The following is a 21,644-nucleotide window of genomic DNA, read 5'->3' as shown; positions in this document are numbered from 1 at the left end:
CCTTCCTTCCTTCTTTCCCTACATCATCCATTCTATCTTACCATCCTTACTTATGACTTTTCTTCAATCCTTCCTTCCTCCTTCCTTCCTGCCTTCCGTCCTTCCTTCCTTCTTTCCTTCCTTCTTTCCTTCCTCCCTTCCTTCTTTCCTTCCTCCCTCCCTTCCTTCCTTTCTTTATTCATTCACTCTAGGCAATCTTGCCATCCCTACATATTCCTTCATTCCATTCTTTTTCCGACGTCTTTCCTTCCTTCCTTCCATCCCACCTTCCTTCCATCCTACCTACCTTCCTTCCTTCCTTCCTTCCATCTTACCTTCCTTCCTTCCATCCTCCCTACCTTCCTTCCTTCCTTCCTATCTACCTTCCTTCCTTCCTTCTTTCCTTCCGTCCATCCTTCCTTCCATCCTACCTACCTTCCTTCCTTCCTCCCACCCTTCACAACATCACTTTCGTCACTCTTCTTTGTATCATGTGAGACAGCTTATAGTGATCGATCATACGTCCTCATTTACCTTGAAAGTAAGACCCATGATAGACTTTGCCGTGAGAGATTACGAAAGAGAGTTAACGCACACGGCACAGGAGCGGTTCGGACTACGAGGCAGTAGGAGGAGGACAGTACGCTCCTTGGGATGGAATGGGTGAAGTGGAGTTACAATAGTGGCGTCAGTAGTCTTCTGTATTTAGCCATAATTAGTGGGATTAATGGATGTAGGGAAGGAAGGAAGGAAGGAATTGTTAAATAAATGGGAGGAAGGATGACAGGAAGGAAGGAAGGAAGGAATTATCACGAGAATGGAGGAAGGAAGGAAGGAAAGATAGAAGAAGGAATTGTTAAGGGTAATGGAGGGAAGTGCAGAAGGAAGGACAGAAGGAAAGATGACAGGAAGGAAGGACAGAAGGAAGGATGAAACTGTGACGAGAAATGGAAGGAAGGATGACAGGAAGGAAGGAAGGAACTGTAACGAGAAATGGAAAGAAGGAGATAAGATAAGAAGGAACTGTTACGAGAAGTGAAAGGAAGGATGACAGGAAGGAAGGAGAGAGGGAAGGAAGGAATCGTTAAAGAAATGGAAGGAAGGGTATAGGTAAGGATGAAAGTAAGGACGAATATAATAACAGTAAATCAGGCAGTCATTAAAAAAACAAAAGGAACATAGCAATTTTCGGAGGAACCTTACTGTGTTTTTCAAATGTACAGAGGAGTCGAAAATGAACTTATTGTAGAAAAAAAAAAAACATAATATATTTAATGAGACTCAGTTATCATCATCCACAATTACAGAAAAATCGATCTCAAAATTCAATAAATCATAGTATGAGAAGGAAACAGTTCATGGTTAGCAAGATTTTAAAACCAAAACAGTTCATGGTTAGCAAGATTTTAAAACCGAAATAGTTCATGGTTAGCAAGATTTTAAAACAGAAACAGTTCATGGTTAGCAAGATTTTAAAACCAAGACACTAGGCCATCAGTGTGCAAAATATAGCAGAGTTCAATTTTTTATATCAGGAAGTGTGAATATCGGATCGTCTAGGTTAACATTGCAACTTAATACTGCTTTAGTGTGACCGCAGTTGGAATACGCTGTGCAGTTCTGGTGTTGGGAATAGAGAATGGATACGTATGTATTAGAGTGTGCATAGAAAACTGTGATACTGAGAGAGAGACAGAGAGAGAGACAGAGAGAGAGAGAGAGAGAGAAATTATGTATGTCGCAGAAGCTTTTTTTTTTCCGCGGTTAAGATATCGGGTAACTCTGTCCTCTGCCCACCTGCCCGGAGAGAGAGAGAGAGAGAGAGAGAGAGAGAGAGAGAGAGAGAGAGAGAGAGAGAGAGAGAGAGAGAGAGAATCTTTTTTTTTTTTTTTTTTTCAGAGAAGTTATGAAAAACGTAAAATAACGGTATAAAGTGTTTTAGAGACGCAAGAAAGATATATATATAATACATAATGGAAGACAAACTAACGATAATATTATTCCCCTCTCCTCCATTGATTTTTGTCCTTATGCAGTTCATTTCACGCAGCTCAGTGGCAGAAAAAGACAGTGCTACGGCTCCACATCCCCTACGCCGCAGCGCTTCTTCGTGACTAGCGTTATATTTTAGTGTTAATCCCCTGTTACACCTCAGCATTCAAGATGGAAAGATAGCAATTTTAGGCCAAGTTAGAGTACAAAGAATATATATATATGACTCTCCTTTGCATAGCACTTCTTCGTGACTAGTATTATATTCTGGTGTTAATTCCCTGTTAAACCTCAGCATTCAAGATGGACAGATGGCAATTTTAGGCAAAGTTAGAGTACAAAGAATATATATATGACTCTCTCCTTTCCATAGCACTTCTTCGTGATTAGTATTATATCCTAGTGTTAATCCCTTGTTACACCTCAGTAGTCATGATGAAGGGATGGCAATTTGGGCCAAGCTAGAATTAAAAGAGTGTAACCAAGCCACCTTTGTTTGTGCAAATTTACAAATAAAATAGGTGATTGGTAAAGGAAAACACTAATGATTTGCAAAGACCGTATTCTCATCGGGTAAGGAAGCTCCCTAACACCTCTTCCTTAGCGATTTATTTTTTTAATCTGGCTGGTTAATACTGTATTGTGTGTTATTTATGCAGAGTATGGCGATATTGGAAGGATTTATGCTACACAGAAGTGGGGGGATAAGGTGCATTAAACAAAATAAATCGCTTAGGAAAAGGTGTTAGGGAGCGTCTTGTGTGTTATTTATGTAGAGTATGGCGATATTGGAAGGATTTATGCTACACAGAAGCGGAAGGGTAAGGTGCAATAAACAAATTAAATCGCTTAGGAAAAGGTGTTAGGGAGCGTCTTGTATGTTATTTATGCAAAGTATGGCGATATTGGAAGGATTTGTGCTACGCACAAGATATACTTAAATTGCAATAAACAAATTAAATCGCTTAGGAAAAGGTGTTACGGAGCGTCCTATGGGTGGTTGGGGTCATGTGGAAAGAGGAGGAATGAGAGACTGACTAGAAGAGAATGAGAGACTTACTAGAAGAGTGTATGAGAGACTGACTAGAAGAGTGTATGAGAGACTGACTAGAAGAGTGTATGAGAGGCGGACTAGAAGTGAGAGACTGACTAGAAGTGTATGAGCCTGACTAGAAGAGAATGAGAGACTGACTAGAAGAGTGAATGAGAGACTGACTAGAAGTGTATGAGAGACTAACTAGAAGTGTATGAGACTGACTAGAAGTGTATGAGAGACTGACTAGAAGAGTATGAGAGACTGACTAGAAGTGTATGAGAGACTGACTAGAATAGAATGAGAGACTGACTAGAAGTGTATGAGAGACTGACTAGAAGAGTGTATGAGAGGCTGACTAGAAGAGTGTATGAGAGGCTGACTAGAAGAGTGTATGAGACTGACGAAGTGTATGAGAGACTGACTAGAAGAGTGAATGAGAGACTGACTAGAAAAGTGTGAGACTGACTAGAAGAGTGTATGAGAGACTGACTAGAAGAGTGTATGAGAAACTGACTAGGAGAGTGTATGAGAAACTGACTAGAAGTGTATGAGAAACTGACTAGAAGAGAATGAGAGACTGACTAGAAGAGTGAATGAGAGACTGACTAGAAGAGTGAAAGAAACTGACTAGAAGAGTGAGAGTGACTAGAAGAGTGAATGAGAAACTGACTAGAAGAGTGAGACTGACTAGAAGAGTGTATGAGAGACTGACTAGAAGAGTGAGAGACTGACTAGAAGAGTGTATGAGACTGACTAGAAGAGTGTATGAGACTGACTAGAAGAGTGAGAGACTGACTAGAAGAGTGTATGAGAGACTGACTAGAAGAGTGTATGAGAGACTGACTAGAAGTGTATGAGAGACTGACTAGAAGAGTGTATGAGAGACTGACTAGGAGTGAGAGACTGACTAGAAGAGTGTATGAGAGACTGACTAGAAGAGTGAGAGACTGACTAGAAGTGTATGAGAAACTGACTAGAAGAGTGAGAGACTGACTAGAAGAGTGTATGAGAGACTGACCAGAAATGTATGAGAGACTGACTAGAAGAGTGTATGTGAGGAGGTGGAAGGGGAGAAGAGGAGGGGGAGACCAAGGATGAGATGGAGGGATGGAGTGGAGAGATATACGAGAGAAGGCGTGAGAGACTGACTAGAAGAGTTATGTGAGGAGGTGGGGGGAAAGGAGGTGGGGGGGGAGAGGAGGAGGGGCAGACCAAGAGTGAGATTGAGGGATGTAGTGGAGAGAGGTGTGAGAGGTGTGAGAGACTGACTAGGAGAGTGCATGTGAATGAGGTGGCGAAGGAGAGGAGAAGGAGAAGACCAAGGATGAGACGGAGGGATGTAGTGTAGGGATAATGAGACAGGGGTGAGAGACTGACTAGAAGAGTGTATGGTAGTGAGGTGGAGGGAGAGAGGAAGAGGGGAACACCAAGGATGAGATGGAGGGATGGGGTGGGTATAAGAGAGAGAAGCGTGAGTTGGAGGGAGGGTGGCCAAATGGCAGAGAACAGGGGCGACGTGGAGGCGATTTGTTTGTGACCACCTTTCATGGGATTTAGGTGTGTGGCAATAAACAGATTTAGATTTACAAGTACTTTTTCACTCATTTATCAGTTTATTCATTTATTTATTTATTAACTGTTTTGACCCTTTATTTTTGTTAACTAACCTGCTCTGACCTGCTTTGGCCTCTCCTCCTGCAGGTATGGACAGCGGTGTGGGTGCCTGCTGGGGGTGTGAGGGCGGGGGCAGGCTGTGGTGTCCTCACTGTCGCCTCGCCCTGTACTGCTCAACACACTGCCAAAAGAAGGACGCTCACAGACACCTCGTAAGAATCCATAATGATGATGATGATGGTGGTGGCAGACATAATATATTCTGTTATTTGGTATGAGGGCAAAATAACAGACTCAGCTACATAAAGTTCATTAGGTGTACAGCAAGGCCGGATCCAGAACTTTGGTAAACGGGGAAAGGTGTGATTCCTAGCAGTATTGTCACGTCATGCATTTAAACTTTCAAAAAATCAGAATGCACTAATATCTGACTTGTTTTGATCACAGGTGCACAAAAATACAGACGACTACAAATGCAATAAGATAAGTACTGCATACGTTGTGGTTCCTAACATTATTCTTTTCGTTAGTCATTTTGTGCCGAAAATAGCCTTCTTCCACGCCCACCTCCCCCAAAGTCGTGCCTATACAGAAGGTCCTAAAATAAGAGTTCCAAGCCCCGGGAGACAAACGCATGTATTAATTTAAGCAATAGTGTTTGTAAGAACATTTTCGTATCTGTCACTACAATGCTGTCAGATAGTTTACACCTACCTACTGCTCTGCTGTTCTGAGTGACGTGGAGTGAATTAAGCGAAAGTAGGTTATATTCAACCACATCTTTACTTTAAGGAGAGAAAATCAGGTGAAGCGCTTAACCCTGTGAGGAGTACAAACATCTGCACTGAGAGAATGGCAGGGCATCAACCAGAATTAATACGATAAAACTATTGACGGAGGCAGTAGTGACAGCGGAACTTTGATTACTAGTCATGTATGTATGTTTGTATGTACAGGATGAGTGTGTGGGCAGCAGCAGGCGTCAGGTGTGGTGCAGCTACTGTGGCAGGGAGGAGGACCTGGGTGGCGTCCCGTGCCCTGGGTGTCTGGTGGTAGCCTACTGCTCAGACTCATGCAGGCAGATGGACGCAGACAACCACAGGACCGTCTGTTTGCAAGCCAAGACCAAGGTACAGTAACGGAATGATAAAATTTTCTGTTAATCTCTGTTACGTTACCAAAGTTTTCGTTAATCTGTGTTACATTACAAAAGTTTTCGTTAATCTCTGTTACGTTACAAAAGTTTTCGTTAACCTGTTACGTTACAAAAGTTTTCGTTAATCTCTGTTACGTTACAAAAGTTTTCGTTAATCTCTGTTACGTTACAAAAGTTTTCGTTAATCTCTGTTACGTTACAAAAGTTTTCGTTAATCTGTTACGTTACAAAAGTTTTCGTTAACCTCTGCTTTACGTTTGATAACACACACGTAGAATATTCAAATCCTGAATATAGTTGGCTTTGTTCTCGTCCACACTATTGACGTGCTGGTGCGGGTGGGAGAGTTGCATGATTATAACTCAGGAAACCACTTACAACGCTGGGTGGTAACCATATAACCAAATAACGGGATGTGAAACCTACTATGGTGCTCCTGTTAATTGTGTGGAGACGCAAATGCGGCGTCCACGCGAGAATCAAACATCCACATTCTTCCCTGCGCCTTTCTGTGGTGAAGTGCCGTCTGCCTCACGAGAACACTGATTCATTGCACGGGATGGCTCTGCAGGGGCGATTGCTTGCCTGTGGTTGATGGGTCTGCTCAACTAAACAAACCGGGGTTACTCAACAACAGCATAAGAGTGATGGTAAACTCCGTCCCTGTCCAGTAAGCGTTTGGTATGGACGCAACCTTAGATTTTTTTTTTTTTTTTGCAAGGAAGAAGGAACCAAAGGTCAGAAGCCCGTAAGTTTGCTCCTTCCAAGAAAAAAAACAAAACAAGAGAGACAAATTCCAGATCCGTTCATTTCGAGTTGCGCTTTTACAGGTGGTGGAGGCAGCCAAGAAGATCAGTGGCTGGAAGAGACGCGCTAAGGGCATACCCCAGTACATAGGCCGCCTCATACACGCCGTCGACTACATCAGGTGAGTGGACGGAGCACGCCTGGTGGTTTAGTGGGGCAAGGTGATCCACAGTTGGCGTGTAGATGGGGTTTAGTACTCGCATAATGCCACTCAGGGACGAGGGAGGCTGGTCAATGATGTTTATATGTGGCAAAGGGTTGGGTGCTACTGTTCTTCTTCTTCTTGTACTCTTAGTGGTGATGAGCGACGCCTTCACGTGGTGGCACTGATATAACTGGGTGGTGGAGCTGCCTGGTTATATAAACATCCCTCAGCTCTCTTCCTATCCCCCGAGAGGAGCATGGTGGACTGCCGGAAAAGGCAACCACAAGCCTGAACAAGGGCCAGGATGACGATGATGATGATGATGATTTTGGTAATGATGATGATGATGATTTTGGTAATGATGATGATGATGATTTTGGTAATGATGATGATGATTTTAGTGATGATGATGGTTTAAGTGGTTATGATGGCGATAATATTGATGATATTGATGATTTTAGTGATGATGATGATGATGATAATAATAATAATAATAATAATAATGATACTAATAATAATAATAATAATCTATAGGAACTTTTCAAAAATTAACACTAAAAATGTTCCCCTCTCAAAAGATGGAGCGAAAACGAAGGCGCGCGAATCCAGGCATCTCAACAAGGACAAAAAGAGGTAGAGAGAGAGAGAGAATGTGTGTGTGTGTGTGTGTGTGTGTGTGTGTGTGTGTGTGTGTGTGTGTGTGTGTGTGTGTTTATTTGTTGCATACTGTACCTCATGTTGTTATGTTGTCAAATATATTATCAATCAATCAATCAATCAATCAGTCAGTGAATTAGAAAGTCAATCAGTTAATCAATCAAGTAAGTAGTCAGTCAATCAGTTAATTCATCAGTCAGTCAGACAGTCAGTTAATCAGTCAGTCAGTCTAGTCAATCAATCAGTTAATCAGTCAATCAATCAATCAATCAACCAGTTAATCAGTCAGTCAGTCAGTCAATCAATCAATCACTTACTCAGTCAGTCAATCAGTCCGTCAGTCGGTCAGTCACATCAATTTTCCCACAGAACTCAAAACCACTGAAGAAAGACAGCAAAAAAACTCAATCCAAACAAAGCAAAAACAACCCAGGCGCCAAGGAGAAGAGGGAGGAAGAAGACGCGGAGAGAGGGAAAGAGGAGGGAAAGAAAATGGAGGAGGAGGAGGAGGAGGAGGAAATGAAGGAAGAAATCAGGAAGGAGGAGGCCCTAAGATTGCTCCTCCTTGGTGCTGATTTAAAACATGTTCTTTATACTCTCCACAACACCCCGGATCATTGTACGCAGGTATCGTTATTCCTTCTTTTTTCAAATTAATTATAACCGACCTACTGGACTTCATCTGCTTAAATTTGACGGAGACTTTCTTCCTTTTGCAGCTTACTTCACGTAACTTGATGGCAGAAAAAGACATTGTTATGGCTTGACATCCTTTTCGTGTCACTGCCTCATGATCAATAGTATATCATGTCAGTATCTTATCACGGCTGTATACCTCCTTTTCATGGCACTTCTTCATGACTAGCGCTGTAGTCTAACGTTAATATACTGTTGCAGCTCAGCCTTCAAGAAAGGGAGGTGGCCATTTTAGGATAAGTTAAAGTACAACAACGTCAATAAACACAGCCAGATTAAGAAACGGGACTGAAAATGTACAGGCAAAAGACTCTGGGTGATGAGGTTTATGGACTGTCCGCACTTGAATCCACATCTCTGTTTTCTCCATAAAAGAATTGGGTATTTTAGAGATCAATATGAAGTCTTTTAGGGTATGATAAGTATCGATTTTTCATTAATTTGCACATACGATTCTCCATACGCATCCACAGCATTTTTTTTAAACATATACACAGCCTATACAGTAGGCCTGCCTACTGCATAGCATAGTCTACCGCTATTTCTATATTAGGGTCATGAAATTTCTAAGATCAGTGTTTAGTCTGTTTTGTGGGGGCCCTTCTTGTGTGGAGCCCCCAGGGTTACAGTTTCAGTAGTCCCCACCCCCTACTTTAATCCGGTGCTGTTTGTGTGTGTGTGTGTGTTCGACTCTAAGCATAGGCTTCACAGCCTGCTCCCAAGGCCCAGTAGTCCTCTTACATACCATACACCTCTGCATGTCGCCAATTCGGCGCTAACATCCACCTTCCATATTGAATACATGCCAGGGCTGTCTCATACGGGACTAGTGTATTGGTATTAGCGGGGGTATTTTTACAACAACACCCACCGTCCATATTGAATACATGCTAGGGCTGTCTCATACAGGACTGGTGTATTGCTATTAGCGGGGGTTTTTCTAAGACATGTCGCGGCTCTTCTGGTAGATCAGTAAAGTCTGCTTTTATGAAATTCAAATCCTTAAACTGTTCCCTGCCCCAGCGGGGATTTGAACCTGGGTCCAGTAGGACTGCAGGCCACCTCTCTACCGATCGAGCTACCGCCTCCCCCATGGAAGTCTGCTCGTTAAAACTAACAAGTGCTCCTTGGGGATTTTATGATCCCCCCCAGATGTAAAAACACATCAAAACATTGATTTGCTCCAATCTCATTTCTTGTCTTAATGAAAGAGTACATCAAGTAGCAAATTTAAATTTATTACACTGGCTCTTGAGATCCCTGTAGCACCTGCGGAACGGGCCTCTCGAGAGCCCTGTAGCACTTTACGACTGTGACTGACTAGATAAACACTATATGTGTAGATAAATAGCTTGTTCCGTGCGCCGTATGACCTCTTGTGTTTATACAGAGCTTAGAGGTGACCCTGGTTGACTCTAGCCCGCACATCCTGGCGAGGGACCTGCTGCTGCTGTACCTGCTTATGCTGCCCTCAGACCCCACAGCACACAACCACCTCCACGACCACGCTTTCAAGGTTGGTCTGGCGCTGTAATTCACTTAGATTTGTCATGCGCTGTTCTTCCTTCAGGTCTGTCATGCACTATTTCACTCCCTATGCTGTTCAGATTTGTTATGCACTATCTTATTTCATTCACCTTGTATACGTTGACAAAACTGGTAGCTTATTCTCTTTGCGATTTCTTGTAACATGAGGAAATCTTCGTCTTACGGAATGGATTAATGAAGACTATACGAGAGTCTAAATTCTAACTCTTACAGTCCCAAGTGCGTCCCCTACTACTACTACTACTACTATTACTACTACTACTACTAGTACTACTACTACTACTACTAGTACTACTACTACTACTACTACTACTACTAGTACTACTACTACTACTACTACTACTACTACTACTAGTACTACTACTACTACTACTACTACTACTACTACTACTATTACTACTATTACTAATAATAATAATAATAATAATAATAATAATAATAATAATAATATAATAATAATAATAATAATAATAATAATAATAATAATAAAAATATTAATGATAACAATACTACTATTACTACTACTATTACTACTACTACTACTACTACTATTAATACTACTACAACTACTAATAATAATAATAATAACAATAATAATAATAATGCGTAATCACAACGTTAAGGGGTTAAACTGGCAAAAGATTCTCGTCCCTTTTCGGCTCATTTCCCGTAGTTCTGTGGGGGATACGACGATGCTACGGCTCTGCATTCTTTCCACAGCACTTCTTCGTGACTTTTTCATGTGTGTGTGTGTGTGTGTGTGTGTGTGTGTGTGTGTGTGTGTGTGTGTGTGTGTGTGTGAGAGAGAGAGAGAGAAGTAAGTAATAAGGACTAGCACCAAGCCCAAGAGGACTATATGGCACTAAAACCGCTGCGTAAAAATGACGGGTGTGCTACTGTGGAATAAAGGTAGAGGGGAAGGCGGGGAAGACACTAAATGTGAGTCAAGACACGGGTTTGAGATAGGAAGCGCATGAGGTGTGTGATGGAAAACACAGGGGATTCACCAAGGAGATCGGCTAAGGTAGGGGCACGTCCAAGGGAGTAAAGGAACGGGAGAGTCCGTCTGCTCACGGCATGGAATCGAGGGCAGTCAAGCAAAAGATGGTGGACCGTGAGTGGGATCTGATTACACTGGCAGATCGGCCTCCTGACATTAGAAAGCCATGTGTGATCCGCGTGTGACCAAGGCGCAGATGGGCTAGGGCTGTTTCCCAAAGCCTGTTGCGATGGGAGGACGACTGCCAGGGGAGAGAGAGAGAGACTTGTACATCATTTTGTACTATGCAGAGTCTGGCGATATTGGAATGATCTAAGCAAAAGACGATAGTAATAGATAATATGCAAAATAAATCGCTTAGGAAGAGGTGTTAGGGAGCTTCCTTAACCGACGTGAATGTGGGCCTCTGAGTCCGATTGGGTCTCACTTCACTCCTTCATAAACTCTCTCTCTCTCTCTCTCACTCTGAACAGACTAGTGCCGTACAGAGAATGTTTTGCGAATTTCTATTCTTCTTTTTTGTTTTCTTTCCTTTTTCACCAGTGTAGTATTGTGTGTGGTCTAATTTACCCATTTCATTTTCAATATAAATTTCTGGTGTTTTAGATGCGTTCCTCACTGGTGTTTGTGGTGCTTGGTTGTGTTGCAGGTAGTGTTGGTGTTCTACTCAGTCAGCCTGGACATGGAAACACACGCCCTGCTCTGCAACACACTACACAACCTGCTCAACCTCTCCCACGCCGCCTTCCTCACTGAAACAAAGGGACAGGTACGCACAGGGTTGGCACTGTGGCTTCCTGAGGCCCTGCCCTTTATACAGCAGGGCCTCCCTTTATACAGCAGGGCCTCACTTATATACGTCTCTATTTCTATACCCGCAGAAAACTTCATTCAGCTGAGGGACGGCCCTACCCTTTCGATTAACCCCTTAAAGAGCACAAATTTGGTTACAAGTTTATTTTTGGCTGTCACCAAACGAATTAACTTAGCTGGGGAACATTGCTGCCCTAAGTACGAATCCCTAGACTTAGTGTGCCTGTTAATCTGAGTATCCAAAGCCTAACAGATAGTGTATGCAACGAATTATCCCTTGAACAAGGTAGCTGTATTCCAGAGTGAATATTATCCTTCATTAGCAACAATAATATTATAAGATATTATGGTGAAGTGCATGACAATTAGTTTCTAATCGCTTCAGTACAACAGGTTTCCCTTAGGCTTAATGCAATTGCTTAACATTACGAAAGGCTAAATATAAAAGACCGTTTTGTAGTGCGGTGTAACACTTCAGCAGTCAGCGTCTCTTCCGCAGATAACCGTGGATGTGGCGACCTACAGGCTGGCTCAGGCTGTGTGGTCAGGCTGGATGAGCTTCGCCAATGACCCAGCGGCATTGCAGAAGCTGGAGAAGGTTAGGACGCTAAAACAGTCCAGTCGGGCAGTGAGGGAAGTGTTGAGTCGCTATGTGAAATCGTGTCCGCGGCAACACCAACGCGCTGTGTCAGACTGGGTGAAGCGAGGCTCCCTTAACCGTGCACGTGGTGGCAACTTTCCCAACGTGACGCTGTCCTGCTTCAGTCCATTGCGACAGGAACACCTGGATAAGTTTGAGGACGTGGCCCCCAAGTGGACTGAGGAGAGTGAGTGGCTGCGTGATGTAGGTGTGGAGGATGACATGGTGTATGCCCCACATGGCATGGACATCATATTCCAGGACTGGGACTACCACACTGTGTCTTGCTCTCTCAGGCAGGATATTGGCCTCCTTGAAATGTACCGCCTCTACATCACACAGGTATTTGCACGTGCACGTCATCAGTTGCTGAGCTCCACTCGTGTTTCCATCAACCTTGTACAATCACACGTGCATGACCTGCCCACCAGCCCACATCTCGTGAAAGGTAAGTTTGACAGGATTGCAACGGGCGTCCACGCTGACTTGCTGGGTACTCCATATATACTGCAACACTTCGGTGGTATGCTGCGTGAGGACAACATGTATGCTCGGCTGATTACTCACCACCGAGTCTGGTCACTGTGTCTGGACTGGCGTGGTGACCAGCAGGCCCGGGATGCATGTCACAAGAGCAGGAAGACCCATCGTGCACCAGATCCACTGCTGCTGCTGACAGGACGGTGGGCAACCTTCAGACACTTCCTACAGGCAGAGTTGCTGCACCACCTCCACCAGCAGGATGGCCGGCCGCTCCACCCAGACAATGTCCCAGTCTTCCGCAATGTTCGCCGCTCCTACCACATGCTGCTCTCTGACTACACCCGCCAGCTTAACCACATAGTTCCCTTCAGGTTCCAGGCAGACAAGCGAACCATCAGCATGGTGGACGCCCGTCTCCACACACTGGAGTGGCGCCGCCTCACTCGTTCCCGTTCGGCATCCATGTCTGCACCTGCACCTGCGCACACCTCCCTCCCCTCCTCCCCCTCCAGTGACATCGACCCTGCTGCCCGCTATGTTGACAACCTCATCTCGCTCTCCCAGCAGTCCCCTCAAACCTCTCCATCCCAACCTGATCCGGCTGAGGTAAGCCAGGATGCCAAAAAACAGTCAGAAGAAAAAACACCAGTCACTGAAAAACGTCCATCTCGTTTCAACATCCGACCACGTCCACGCAGTTTGTACGTACCCTCACATGCCAAAAGCCCTCTACTCTCGCCAGAATTTGACTTTTGGCAACGGCATGACCTCATCAAGGAGAAGCCAAAGAAGTCCTCAATCCGTGCCTATGCAGAAATTCCAGAGGGCATCAGCCGTCGCATTCAGCAGGCATTTCAGTCGGAGTCTAAAAAGGAGAAGATGGCAACCAAAAGTGCTCCTGTAACCCCTGAGCTGCCGAGAAAGACAATGGCTGTAAAGGAGAAGGCGAGTGTGTTTGAGCGTGGCACAGCTGCTCGCTCCACCTTCCCTGAGACCCGAAAGAATCTGGACACCGTAGTCCCAAGTACACCTGTGAGGAAGCTGATCTCCATGTTCTCCCGTGCATTTGCACCGAGGGATAAGGACAAGGAGCCAGAGGTGGGCAGGAGGTACCGTCGAAGCCACAGTTTGCACGAGAGCCGTTTCCCACTGCTGGACCAGAGTGAAAGCGAAGCCAAAAGCTTCACCAACTCGCTTAGAATCAATCGCAGGAAAAATAAGACCCAGAAGAATGGGGAGATCGATGAGAGTGGATTAAGCACCTTCCCAAGACGAGCCAGACCACATTCCGTAGCTCTGTCCAAATTCTACCTGGATGACTGCGAGGATGAAGACGTAAAGACCAGCACGCTTGACAAGCAGGCGAGGGACACACCTCAAAGCCCTGGGAAGAGGAGTGACCATACCTCACCCATCAGAAGCCTCATCTCCACTGTCACACTCAGCAGTCCCACCAACACTCAGCCACCCACCAAACCACCCCTAAAAGACACCATCACCATCAAGAGAGACGAGCTGAAGTTGGTGAATTTGAGACCAGGAAGCCCTCGCCTCCCCAGCCCTGTCTCACCCTCCCCAGCCACAGATAATTTCCCCACTATAGATTGGCCAGACCCCGCCCCTAGCCCACGAAACAGACCAAAGCCTGAGGTGTGCAACAGCCAAAAAAATGACCCCAAAACTAACAATTCCAAGACGCCCACTAAATCTTTTCAATCTAACAGTCCTCGAGCTAACTTGAAATTGAATCTACCTGATAGCCCCATAACCCGGTACAAGGCAAAGCACTCGGACAGTCCTGGTAACCGATGGAGCCTCCCCAACAGTCCCCGGAAGTCCCCAGCCATGTCTCCATCGCTCCCAGTCAAGGCAGGGATCAAGAAGCTGGTGAAGGTGATCCCCAGTCAGCCGGAGTATGAGCCTCCACCCTTGGCTGCATCACCTGTAGTCACTGTGCAAGCTGCAACACCTGACTCTGATGCCAGCAAGACACAGACAGCCAGACAGAATTCACCTGAGCTCCCTACCACAAGCACAGCCACACCCAATCCCAGAACTCTAAGCCCAATGACTGAGACGAAAAATGATGCACTGTATTCCATCTTTTCCCCTCGGCCTTCCCCAGATTTTGCTCGTAAAAAATTTCTGTCCCAGGAAGCAGCTGGATCTTCAGGATATGCAACATGGGGCCATCCAATCAACAAGAGGAAAATCATCATCCTGGAGGGCACATTGTCTCCACAAACGGGTTCTGTTGAGGTTCACCGTGCAATGGATGAAGCTAATGGTGACAAGACAGCAGATGGGAGGAAAAAGGTCATTGCACAAGATGACAGTTGTATTGGTAAAACTTTCACTGTTACATATGCATCAGCTACGTCTGTGTCACCTGCATCATTATCCACTGCAACATCTTCAACAACCAGATCTGCCAATTCTGAGACCTCAACCACACCTCTTTTCGTTTCAGCTTTAAATGCAACTGCCTCATCCACATCACCTACGGGAGCCATTGCAATGATCTCGCCCACCACAGAAAAAATCTCGCCACCTAAAACATCATCACCATCTACGTCACCCCACCACACACCTCTCTCTGTTGCATCATCCACATCTCCATCCAAATCTGCATTATTCAAGTCATTCATCAGGCCTGGAGACAAAAATTTTGAAGCTCCAGCCACATCTACTTTCTTGTGCACACCCACCACACCTGACTCCCACCCTTTCCCATCCACACCATCTTCCCTCATGTCCCCATCCACACCTAAATCCTTCACAACACCCACCACACCTGCATCCCCAACATCAACACAGCTCACCACACCCACCACACCCAGTTCCCTCACATCCCCATCCACACCTGCATCACTCACATCCCCCTCTACACCCGCATCCCTCAGTTTACAACACACTCCCTCCTTCACATCTGAATGCCTTCCTCCAGTCACCTCGTATTCTATGACTTCCTCCTTGACTGCTGCGGATATGGAAGTTTCGGCATTACTGGCCCAGGAAGAGAAGTTCTGCCCTATACAGGACACAGATGAGGAAGTTTATGAGAGTAAGGCTGTTTCAGACCAACAGGGAGGACTTCAACAGTCCTCGGTGGTAAAAATTAAACACAGTCTAGACTCAGCTGAAGCTCAGAATGAACACCAAACACGATCAAAACCCAGTACAAAAGACAGCTCTAAAAAGCAAAAGAATACCAGATCAAATGCCCACAAAATGTCAGCTGATGGCAGCGTTTCTCAACAATGGTCTACCAGCCAATCTCCTTCTGGACGAGTGGTTAAGCCCAAGAAGCAGTCAGTATGCAAGATGGTGGAACACTTCGCACAGCGTATAGATGAACAACGAGAACTGCAAATACCTGCCAAAAAGGATGGTAGTAGAAGGTTGTCCTGGAATCTGGAAGAAAGAAGGCCGCATTTGAAAGGCAAAGACAAGAGGGCATCTTGGAATGTTGAAAATAGATCATCTTGGCATTCTCAGGACAGTGATGCATCTCATAAGTCAGTTGACACCATACACAAAGAATTGATAAAAAAGACAGTAACTTCCCAGGCTGAGTCTTCTCATCATTCACAGGCCCTTGATAGGAATACAGAGGAAAAAGAGGACTTAGAAGAGGGGGCGAAAGTCAAAGCTCGCATTTCACATCCCGAACCTGATGATGATGAAAAGGTGGATTACGGATATGACCCCGAGAGTGATGAAGGAGGGAGTCTGAGCCCCGGAACCTGGTGGTGGGATCAGAGGACCATTGCTCCATCCCTGCGCCTTTCACCCACACCGGTTAACAAAATGGTGAAGGAGTTCTCACTGCGGATCAAGGCCCAGTCCCTCCCAACATCACCCAGGACTTCCCGACCAAACTCCATTGGCACTCTGATTCAGCAGGACTTCATGCGACTGTATTCTGGATCACCAGCACAGGATTCAGTTGGTCTTTCCTCTTCTAGGGCGAGTGAGACAGACTATCAGGAAGGCATATTTTACCTCTCAGATGATGAGGAACAGAAAATGGGTAAAGATGGTGGTGATGGAATTCCATTAATTGACAGTGAGAGTGGGGGAGAGGCAGGGAAAATGGTGGAGAATGAGGGTGAGGCGAGGAGAGTGATGGAGAGTGAGGGAGAGGAAAAGAGATTGATGGAGAATGAACAGGAGGCAGGGGGACTGATGAAGAGTGAGAGAGTAAGAGAAAGAGGGAGAAACAGTGAGGGAAAGGCAGAAGAATGTCTGGGAGTGAATGATGAAGAGCAGAATGAAGCAAACAAAGAGAGAGGAGAAACTACAAGCGACAGAGGAGAAACTACAAGCGAGAGACAGTCGAGTAAAGGAGAAAGTGAAGAAAACAAAGGAAGGAATGAAGATGATAAAGAGGAAGAAACAGACAGCACTGAAAAGCCAGAGACTGTGGAAAGAGATCAGGCAGAAATTAGTGAAGAAATGCAAGATGAGACACAGATTACTGAAGAGCTGGACCATGATACAGAGACAAAGGCGGATGACGAGTGTAAGGCGGGTACGAGAGACAAAGATGACACTAGCAGCAAAACCAGGAGCGGGATGGACAAGAGTGACAGCCTGCGTCTTCAGTTCCTACAGATAATCACAGGGACGGGAGGTGAAAGAAGTGGCATGAAAGGAAATGCAAGAAATCAGAAGAAGGGAAAAAGTCATGAGGATATGGATAAGGGAAAAAATCACATGGATACACATAAAGGAAAAAATAACGATAATAAAGATAAAGGGAGTGATGATAGGATGGAAAGGGAGGAGGAGGAAGGTATGGGTAAGTATGAGAGTGGATGTGAGTTCGAGGGAGGTGGTGAGAGGGAGTATGAGGGGAGGGAGATACAGGGTGAGATGGAGGAAGAGTGTGGGGTGGAGGTGGTTCAGTATACAGTTCAGGTGGAGACAGTGGAGGCAGAGGAGGGGGCACTGTCCCTGTTAGCAGAGAGGGAGGGGACAGGCACACAACAAGACACACAAGAACTAAACCTCGTCCCCGCCAACCCACGCCTCACCCCTACCAAACCAGATTTCCCCCCGCAGACCTCACCCAGGGCAAGTCGGGGCTCGTCACCCCTGCGGACGGGAGAACTAGACAACCTCAGTCCTTGGATGAGGTCTAGCAGGACAGGCGGGCTGGACAGGATATCCTTCAGGCGACTCGTGAAGGGCGAGGCGAGCCAAGAGGACGACGACCCCAATTCTGTGCTGGAGTTCTCGTCCAGCTACCAGGCCTCCACCGATGACCTCCATGACCCTGGCTCAGTTGAGGAGGCCGTCGAGGCTCTGACCTTCCTAGAGGATCATACACCTTCCACGGCATCCCCAGAAGACAGCGATGAGGCCACAGGAATATACAGAACTACTTTAGGAGAGAGATGGCAGAGGATGGGAGGCATGATGGCTAACCCCAGCCTGCAGGACAGTGATGGTGGGGCTGTCTCCAGGGGTGTGGGTGTGGTGGTGCCGCCCCACGTGGGCCAGAGGCTGGCTGAATACGCTGCACGTCGCCGCAGGGAAGAACAGTCGACCTCACTGGCATCCCCAGCACAGGCCACCAGTCGCCGCCCATGGGCCACACTCCCCAGGCGCCACCACCACACTTCTGGGGAGTCTGATAGTCTTGCCATCACTAGGAAGGATACAGTGAGTGATGAGCACAGAGGTGAGGGAGATGGTGCCCCTGGTGAGAATAAGGGTGATGATGATGAGGGAGTCCGTGGCTCTGTGGCTACTGTGGTGGGTGTGGTGGCCAAGGTGAGGGATGCCACAGCCCTTAAGTTGGTGCCACAACGACCTGTGCTCCGGCGCAGGAGCCCACAGCCCCGGGACACCAGCTCTGAGGACCTGTCTCTCTCCCTGATGAAGCTGATAGGGCAGGACTCTGAAACATCAGCTAGGATGGAGGTGAGGGAGGAGACAGAGACACCAGCCAACATCACCTGCGAGAGTGAGGCAAGTGTGGGGGATGAGGGAGAATTGTTTGGTGAAGGAGGGGTTCGTCCCAGGGCTGGGGTGCTCAAGACAACACAGGACCGCAGCCGAGAGTCCCGTCGCAGCCTCAGAGTGTCCTGGGGTGACCTGCCTGAGCGCCAGGACTCACTCCCACCCTCACCACCGCCCTCCTATCCAGCTGACCCCCAAAATGACAGGGGGTATCGTGTCACCCGCCTCTGACACTCACACCACGCTGGGTAACATAACTTAAAAATGATGCCATGTGCCCCCTCAAGGAATCCCCATACCATACTGGGGTTGGCCATGGTACAGCTGATGTTTTCTGTGGAACTGAAGCTAAGCCAAGTGCCAAAACTAGATACAGTAATTACTTCCCAACAGTTGCTGGAAGCTGTTGGGGAAAAAAGAAATCTGAGATGTGTAATAAGATTTGTAACAATGTAAAAGTCTCGGGTTGAAGGAAGGAATAATTAAAATCTAGCCAGGCGGCAAAGACCATTTGGCACTATGGTTAGAAAAGAAAGGTGCAATAAAATGGGGTATGGGAAACAGCTATAAAAGAGAAATCACTATAGAAATAATAAATCATAAACTAAAAGAGCAGAAAAGGAATGGAAAATGCCTCTAAATGGAATAAAGAAAAGCAAAAACTAACAAACTAAAGACACGATAACAAAAATAGTATGGGATAAAAACATCAAACGTGCCACAGAAAAGGCTCACTTGACACATCTCTCAAAAGTGGTGGGGGTGACCAAGATCAAATAAAGGGAAGCACTGATGATGGACAGCCCCATAAAGAGGGCAATCTAAAAGTATAAGGTAAATAGACAAGGGGATGTCACAACTTGAACAGATCAGAGGAGGATCCCTGGACATTAAATGGCCATGGGTGAGACAGGTATGACTAATCTGCAGATGAGCCAACACAGTCTCCCAACGGCAGTTTCAATGACAAGGGTTGGACCAAGGAACAACGGAGGGCTTAACAGCACGAAGTTTAGCATTTATAGCCAAGGACCAACAAAAGCACTGAGTGACAAACCAAATGGTTTCCTGTACACCAGGAAACAATTTACTTCACTGGGTGGTAACCATATAACCTGGTGGTTTAGTGGGTAATTAAGATACTCCAATCAGATTGAGCCAGTGAAGGTTTATATCCAAAGGGTGGTTGGGGTTTATTGCCCACATAATGCCACTGGGGGATGAGTGAAGCTGGTCACTCTCATCTTAAATGTCAGAACCAACTTGCCTAGCCCCGGTCTCCTACGATTCTCATGGGGCAACACAGGATTGGATGATGGATGGATGGATGGACCAGCAAGACTGCCATAAATGGGACAAAACTCTGGAGAAAGCAGGGAAGAAGTCAGTGATGAGGAGAGAATGGAAAGCAAGACGAGGCGACTGGATCAGAGTCTCAGCTTGAACTCTGACTCTATGTACAGTCACTAAGAAGAAAGATCATAGAGTTACTGTACTAGTGGCTGAAAATGTAAAAATTAAGGAGAGGCTTCAGTGCAGCAGTACAGCTGGGGATCTTGAAGTCTTTCTGAAGTTGATGCTGTATGGTTCTTTCAGACACATCTTTCAGCAATTCTGGGTACATATCTTTCAGTTGTCTAGCAGTCAAACATGGGTCTTTTATCACAGCTTGCTTCAGTAACCTGTCTGTAGTTGGTGATGTCTTCCTTTTAGGTCCTAGCCTGTCTTTATGTTGGGGAATTGTGTTTTTTGGCAGATGGCAGGCAGCAGCGAGGAGTGCCATAACGGTAGATTTTCCTCGCCCAGTTCGAATACAAATATCCTTAATTTTTACATTTTCCTCTCTCATAGTTAAAATTCAGGCTTTTTCTACATCAGTTAGTGGCTTGGGACCTATCTCCAATGATTCACTAAGGCAAAGGAGGGTGTGAAAATGAGAGCTTTGAAATTAACAAGGGCCAGGCAGGACAAGAAAATATGACGTGCTTTGCCATCCAAAGTGAGGCAGGCACTGAGCTCATAAACTCACAGCATGTGGTGTTAAGCCTATAAAGTTGCTAGAAGCCACCAGAAAAAAAAATCCGCCGACTATAGGAATTTTCCCACCATATTTCTTGGACCCTACCAAATATATGGTGCGAATTAGAGGGTCCAGACTTCCATTGCGCCGACTGTATATATATATATATATATATATATATATATATATATATATATATATATATATATATATACAGTATATTATACTGTAATACTGTAAGATGAATAATGTACTCTACTATATTCATAAGTGAGATCCTCATTTATGTACAAAGTACAAAGTGTTCCTCAGTGCTACCACCTAAACCTACCATACTCAACTCTTATGTTATCTTAGTAAAATTAAAAATTGCAAAGCAACTTAAGGTTAGATACGAATAAAGCAAATGTCTTTTGCTCTTCTTGCAATAAGAGACCTAAGTTACAGGAGGCATTGTATGTTTGTTTATGAATCACAGGCCAGTTTGGCTGATCTGTAGCCTGACACTGGAAGAACTGCTTGTCACATTAGTTCTAGTGTTTGTTGTATCTATGTTAAAGCATTTACTCTGACGTCTGTGGCAGCTGTATTATCTTCACAAATACATACACTTGTCAGCCATAGTTCTGTTCTTCCTCTACCCCATCCCTGGGTGAAAGGATGTGTTTCACAATAACCTGCTGTTAGTGGCTTGAAGCTTCTCTAGACTGCACAGGTAACAGTGTTATTGCAAACTGTTCCTCGTGCAGTTTAGCAACACTTTGAACTACTGTACTACATTAACTCCCTTAGTCCAAGGATGCATTTTTCCTTTCATTCTTGCTACTTCCAAATGATTTGACTCAGCTTAGGAGAGACTTCTTAAATTGGAGGGGTTAGAGACAGCCTTTGTACGGGCCTATCACACAAGCAGCCTTTCATACGTTAAACAAAAATTGTCTGTAATTAGCATGAATAAGCTGAAAACGGCATCAACGGACTGAACGGGTCAACACAGGACAACAGGTCTTTGTTCAGTGCAAAATCCTGCCTTCTCACTACCTCCAGCCAGGGGTAGAATAGAGGAAGGGCAGAAAATGTGACTCATG

The 21,644-nt window shown here is 45.4% G+C and overlaps 1 protein-coding gene across 1 annotated transcript; it reads left to right on the top strand.

Annotated features, from left to right (window-relative positions):
* Nucleotides 1–4,710: 4,710 nt before the first annotated feature.
* Nucleotides 4,711–18,767, top strand: LOC145394969 (uncharacterized). Its single transcript, XM_080268721.1, has 11 exons — nt 4,711–4,833; nt 5,578–5,751; nt 6,608–6,705; nt 7,308–7,383; nt 7,831–8,013; nt 9,473–9,598; nt 11,280–11,399; nt 11,943–15,405; nt 15,514–16,514; nt 17,043–17,202; nt 17,500–18,767. Exons 1-11 carry the CDS (start codon nt 4,711–4,713, stop codon nt 18,765–18,767), a joined length of 6,792 nt encoding a protein of 2,263 aa, XP_080124847.1.
* Nucleotides 18,768–21,644: the final 2,877 nt, after the last annotated feature.

Source organism: Coenobita brevimanus, chromosome 4 (genome assembly GCF_032717465.1).
Source record: "Coenobita brevimanus isolate Jiangsu-jjx chromosome 4, ASM3271746v2, whole genome shotgun sequence".
NCBI classification, from domain to species: domain Eukaryota; kingdom Metazoa; phylum Arthropoda; class Malacostraca; order Decapoda; family Coenobitidae; genus Coenobita; species Coenobita brevimanus.
Note: the sequence above shows the minus strand (reverse complement) of the source record. Positions and strands in the feature narration are given on the sequence as shown.